This window comes from Miscanthus floridulus, chromosome 5, assembly GCF_019320115.1.
Source record: "Miscanthus floridulus cultivar M001 chromosome 5, ASM1932011v1, whole genome shotgun sequence".
Classification (NCBI taxonomy): domain Eukaryota; kingdom Viridiplantae; phylum Streptophyta; class Magnoliopsida; order Poales; family Poaceae; genus Miscanthus; species Miscanthus floridulus.
Window position 1 is genome coordinate 13105238 of NC_089584.1, and position 6491 is coordinate 13111728.

At 50.4% G+C, this 6491-nt stretch overlaps 1 protein-coding gene across 1 annotated transcript; it reads left to right on the forward strand.

Annotated features, from left to right (window-relative positions):
* Positions 1-5437: 5437 nt before the first annotated feature.
* Positions 5438-6491, forward strand: LOC136451551 (uncharacterized serine-rich protein C215.13-like). Its single transcript, XM_066452251.1, has one exon. It carries the CDS (start codon positions 5542-5544, stop codon positions 6343-6345), a length of 804 nt encoding a protein of 267 aa, XP_066308348.1. The 5' UTR covers positions 5438-5541; the 3' UTR covers positions 6346-6491.

The window sequence follows — 6491 nt, forward strand, 5'->3', positions numbered from 1 at the left end:
GTTTGTTGTGTATTTAAAGTTTCTATATTAATCATTACATAAATTACGTTTCTGGCTTGGTCTACGGAAGAGATCCATGGGCCTTGCCACTCGATACCCCAGGCAGATGTATGTAGCATAGCCTAAAGACAGCCCACAAAGCCCATCTACTTGGCCTCCTAGGAAGGAAAAAAAAAATAAGAACTGTTTGGAGCGACTCTAATAGGGTGTTTTGGTTTGCCGGACAGATGGATTCAGAACCATCTAATCCGAACTCCGAACCTGGCATCAGTGTTTGGTTTGCATAACAGATCAAACTCGTTCTTATCAGTCAGTTCTCCTTGCTGCCAATTGCAAGTTAACTAGTAGAATCAACTTGTTCTTTGAAAAGCCATCGGACGACTACGGCCTTGTTTGGTCACAAATAGAGTAAAAGTGACGATTAAGCTGGTCTGATCTAGCTTCTGCTTTTTACTCCCTCCGTCCCTAACAAAGAGTCGCTATAGGAATCGTGCTGGTCAAACTTTCTCAACTTTAATTAAATTTGTAGAAAAATACGTGAAACATTTATATCTCCAAATAAGTTTATTATGAAAATATATTTAACGATCAACCTAATGATACTAATTATGTACCATAAATATTAATATTTTATTAAATATATTTGGTCAAAGGTAAAAGGTGTTGACATATTGAAAGCGAAAATGACTCTTTTTTTTTTACAGAGGGTAGTACAAATAAGAGCAGTGAGAATAAGTGCAGCTAGCTAAAAAAACGATCATTTTGGCTGTTGGTTTTAGTTTATTTTTTGTCATAAATAGCTTATAAGATGTACCAGTAGGCCCTATGTGCCAGAGGAACCCACTCTGTGTGCGTCCGTCCATCAAACCAAACACGTGGTAGTTGGAGCTGGATGCAAATGTTCGGGTGAGGCCTCACCATGCTAACTTGCCGGAGATTCAGAATGTATCATGCCATATACTACATGCTTATGAACTTATGAAACTGCCATATACTGTAAAATTAGAAGAAAAGTAGTTGGAAAAAGAAAATACAACCCTCGACAGTCTTGTAAGGCTCTCTTTGCTGATTCTTTTCACCTCTCAGGCAGTCTCTGCTGTGTGCATACTAGTTGCGGCGGGCGGCGGCCGGCGGGGATGAGGTGGCGTGCGACTTGGAGTACGAGGTGACAGCGGAGTTAATGCACTAGTGGTACAGGTAGGTGAGGTGCTGTAGGCGCTGTCGTAGCCGCATCCATCTCTGATCCAACCTCGGGATGGGGCGCGGGCTACGGCCTACTACGGGCGACGGCGGGGCCGGCCGGCGGTGGACGCAGCCAGTAGCTGCGGTATCCACGTCACTCCTCATTGAACCCGGCCGTAGCTACTCCCTCCTTGCATTGTCTATAAGCAACCGCCGGCCCGCCCTTCCTTTGATCGATCCTCTTCCCGAGACGATAGTTGAGGTTGGTTTGGCCATTCATGGCATGCACCGGTGACAGCCCGGCAATGGCAAGCAAGTGGCAGCAGCCGGCAGCAGGATGGATGGAAACACGGCACCACCACCACGGGCACTGTTTACACGGGACGGGACCGCCATGTATTCAGGGAAACGATCGATGTTCCCAACCACCGCTGCACGTACGCGGCAGAAGATGAGAAGATCGAGCAGGACGGCGGCGCCACCGCCCATCGCCACGACGGCGGCCAGCCGCCCAGGTCGCATCCGAGAGGAGAGGAGAGATATTAGAGCACGCCACTCATGTTTCAGAGTTTCAGCACTGGTGCATTGTCGTCAGATGAACGCCGCCGGATTCGCACGACACGAACAAACCCGTCGAGAGGGTGTGCACGACTGCACGCACTCCAAGGCCAAGCCAACACTGGATAGAGGCACGTCAGCACGTGCCACAACTCTTGGATTGGCGGCTGCCTACATGGAGTAGAGGTGCGACCTCGATTGGCAACCGGCCGGCCGGCCGGCCGGCGCGCGGGCAGAGCACGCAGCAGCCAGCAGCCATCTCGATGCCCGTCGTCGACACGGCGACCGCATCGAAGATGGCGAAGCGAGGAAATGAATTAAAGTTCTGCGAGAACGACTTGGACCTCGTTTAGATTGAAACTTTTTTTCAACCCTGACTGAATAGTACCACTTTTCGTCTTATTTGGTAAATATTGTTCAATCGTGGACCAACTAGGCTCAAAAGATTCATCTCGTGATTTCCAACTAAACTGTGTAATCAGTTATTTTTTTTACCTACATTTAATACTCCATGCAAGCGGCTAAAAATTGATGTGATAGAGAGAGTGAAAAAACTTAGAACTTTGATGGGATCTAAACAAGGCCTCGCTCGCGGCTCTCTGCGTGCGCACACCGATGCAAGCCACTGGTACGACCGCTCCCGGGTAAAATTCCTACCGTTCCCATCCTAATAGGAGCACCCGGCCTGCTCCAAGTTCAATTAAGATACTCTAAAAAAAAGTTCAATTAAGAAGTTGATGAATGGTGAAATTCAAAACTGGGCTGCTGGCGTCTGCACGTCCGGACGCCCTCCTCTTCACGGCACTATTTTCCCGCGCCCGACTTCCCCACCTCTGCCCTCCACCGCCAGTGGCCCCTCCGCCCTCTTCCTCCGTGTGCGACAACGTTCATCTTCCTCCTCGCCCACCGCCCCGCTGCGGCGTGGTAGGGTCTTGTACGTCGAAGGTCCACAACCGTGGCCACGGAGCTCTGACGAGATCCTATCGCGCCCGCGGTGGCCTCCCCCTTTCCCTCCCCCTCCCACCGTTTTCATGGCCATGCTCGCTGGCGAGCACCGCCGCGATGCCCTCGCCCCGCCCTGGTCTGACCGCCTCCACTGTCGCCAGGACCCGAATGTCGCCCTCCCTCAGTCCCCACCGCCTAGCCGACCTACCTCCCCCTTCAAAAAAAACCCCTTCTAAGGCCGTCGGACTTGGAGAAGAAGAGGAGAGGCCGAAGAGGGAGACCGCCACTGCTGCCATCAAAACCCTAACCGCCGCTGTTGTCGTCTTCATCTTCAGTTGGGCGCGAGGTCGCGTGGGCGACGCTCGGAGGTGGCGTCTGGAGGCCGGACGCCCGAGTACAATCATTTTGGAATTCAAAAGGATCACCGGGTCACGCTAGAGGACAGGAGAAATGAAGAAAAAAATGAGCAGTACCATCAGATTCCTACGGTACTTCTGATTTCTGAAGCAACCAATGATCATCATTACAGCACTAGCACTCCCATTGATCATCCTTCATTCCTTCTCAATCGTTTGCTATTTTCCGCTCCTCGTACGTACAGCAAGCCCAGCCTCGGCGTTAGACCAGTGACCACTGAAGTCACTGTCTCGCTCGCTGACCACTGACCAGCCATGACAGATTTCACCCAACGCCCCTGAAAGCCGCGCCGCTTTGACCGCGTCTATCTACTGCATGCACCCGTGCATGGTATAGTACAGTACGTGAAATTTCACCATCCCGATCCTGGCGACTGGCGTGTCCTCCATCCGTTTTCCATAGAGATGATGGAGCCGGCCCCTGCCCAGTGACAGCATTCAAAGGCCTGCAGGCCCGTTTGGTGACAGAGTCCAGCTAGAGCTAGCTAGCCCTAGCCGTACTCATCGAGTCAGCCGGTTTGTTGGTCGGTTGATGCTGGTTTATTGTGAGAGAAAAACACTGTTGGCTGGCTGATAAGCCCTGGCTGAAACCAACAAGCGAACAGGCTGATCGGCTGGATTTCTGCTGGCATACCTGTTCGCTTGATTGTATCAGCTATGCTTATCAACCATGATACATTGTTTTTCTCTCACAACCAAACAGCATCAGCCGGTTTATAAGCCATAAAAATGATGAAGCGAACGGGGTATAATCGGGGTTAACTGCTTAACAGTGCCATGCACTGCACGTACGGCGCCGCACAGTCGTCCAAACTAACCCCACTTCATTAACGACTAACCGCGTTATTAGGCTCCTGATGGCCGCGAGTTTAGGTTAGTAGTGGTGGGGCTTACCATCGGAATCATCATTGGAGTGTACAGTATCTCCTAGCTAGCTAGTAATAATGCAGTGCACTGTATACACATACAAGTTGGTGAGCTTGAAAACAAAGTTTAAGCTTCCGTTTTTATATATATGCATGCCTTGGTTTTTGACTCTGCATGTGACTCCAACCTCGTGATAAAGAGGATGAGAGCAACCTTTGCAGGGACCTCTGCCATGCAAATAAGATATTGTACATACCTGTCCACAAATGGAAGATGGAAATCAACCAACTGTTGATGAGTTGAAAGAATACCCTACAGAAAAATGAATTAAAAACGTGGTATTTGTTCCTTTTCGTGATTTTTATTTTTTCTTAAAATATATTATCCTGAAAAGCTAATGTAACCCCAAAGCTAGAGGTTCAGTAGAATAATATATTTTTTTGCCAAATGTTTGTGCTAAGAAAACATAATTCACTTTGTGATTTTATTTGAAAGGAGCACACGCATTATTGTCATACATAAAAAAAAGATATTTGTAACTCACTAACTTGTAGTGCTCCGTGCTCAAAGAAAGAGAAGAAAAACCAACCCAACAGATTTACTAACCACTCCATTTTCTATGAAAAAACAGATTTACTAACATCTAAATCAAGCTTTTGTGGGCCAAAAATGTGGGGATTTATGGCGCGGACGGGGGGCCGGTGCATGCATGGTTTGATGGGTTTTTCTCGTCTGCACGTAGTAGGGTCGTAGGCGCGTAGATGCAGATACGTATTATCAATGCGCAACTGATGAGGATGGTGATCCATGACCATGACCATGACCATGATGCATGGCAATGCAGTAGTACTAGTAGCATGTACTATGCGTGCATGGCAGAGAATGTGAAGCTGCAGCAGCTAACAAGGTGACGCCAAATCAAAAGCTCAAATAAAACTAGGATCAATCATAATTCAGAAAGAAAGCTTATGTGCAACGAAAATAAACATACCTTTTTTAATTTTTACGAATTTACAAATGAAGCTTATACTTGGGAATATATAAAAGGAATGGAAAGGAAAAACTGTCGGTCTGTAATCTGTGTACGGGGATTTCTGTCAGTTTTTGCCACTCTGTCAGTATATATTTTCGTTTTCAGAAGTACTAGTACTAGTACTGCTACTCGTCAGTACTGCTACTCTGTACCTGCAGCACAGTTGAATGCTTGGTAGTTTTGGTACCGTTAGCTCAGCCTGCTATTTATTCTGCATAGTTGTAGTACTAGTGTTTTTCTTCAGTAAATTCCAGCTGGTATATCCTACTATAATACAGTAAAAAAGTCAGCTCTTGCTTCCTGGGATCTGATCAGTGATTAGTACTAGCAGATAATGAGCCGTTAAACAACCGAGCAAATGCCGTTATAATAACAGAACCACAGCAGTATCCCCCTGTGGTCTCTCTCTGGAGGTGCATAAAAGCACTTGCAGACTTGCTGCGCACCCTGACTGATCTGCCCTGACCTCACCGTTTTCTTTTCTTCTCTTCTCTGCCGATCCCTTCCCTGCTTGCTGCATTTCTGTCTCTCTGTCTCTCCATGGCAGCCATCAGCAGCAAGGACAAGGAGGAGGCTCTCCAGCTGAAGCAAGGGGAGAGCAAGGTGTTCTCCAAGCTGTTCACCAGGGAGAGCTCCGCAGCGGCGCCGTCCTTCCGGGTGTACTACGGCGTCGCCTCGGCGGGCTCCGTGCCCTTCCTGTGGGAGTCGCAGCCGGGCACGCCCAAGAACGACGCCATCTCCACGGCCACCCTGCTGCCGCCGCTCACGCCGCCGCCGTCCTACTACACCGCCGCCAGGCAGCAGCAGCAGGCCGCGCCGCCGCCGCACAGCCTGAGCCGCCACCGCAGCAACAGGTCGTCGTCGTCCTCCTCCTCCTCCACCGCCGCCACGGCCACCGGCAAGAACAAGAAGCTGTCGACCAAGCATTACATCAGCATCTTCAGCGCCATGCTGCCCAAGATGATCCTGCACAAACGGTGGTCGTCCAGGCCGGCGGCCTCGTCCGGCTCGTCGCCCTCCGCCGCGTCCTCCTCCTGCTCCTCCTCCTCGTGGTCGGCGTTCTCCTCCTCGGCGTCGTCGTCGCTGTCGCTGTCGTCGTTCCGCAGCGCGCAGTCGCCCTCCGCGTGCTCGTCGATGACTATGCGGAGCCGGGTGTTCGCGTTCTCTGCCGCGGACGACGACGGCGAGGGGGAGCAGGCGGCGGCGCCCATGTGCTTCAGCGTGCGCCACGAGAGCTTCCGGGCGTTCAGGGGCGGCCGCGTCGCCATGACCATGAAGAGCGCCCTCGCGTCCGTCGGCAGCCATGGGCATGCTGCTGGGCCCACCGCTGCACAGAAGGTGTAGTGCTTTCCGTTATCCTCATGGTTACGGTGTGTCGTCTGCTGCTTGGAGTAATGAGTAATCACTCTGCGTGTTTGAACGGTGTGCCTTTGTGTGTCTTTCACCGAGTAATGTTGAAATCTATGTCAAGAAGAGGAGTTCATCATCAA

Bases quoted from the DNA above. Each gene is read 5' to 3' on its own strand.
- LOC136451551 (XM_066452251.1), top strand. From the start codon at position 5,542: ATGGCAGCCATCAGCAGCAAGGACAAGGAGGAGGCTCTCCAGCTGAAG.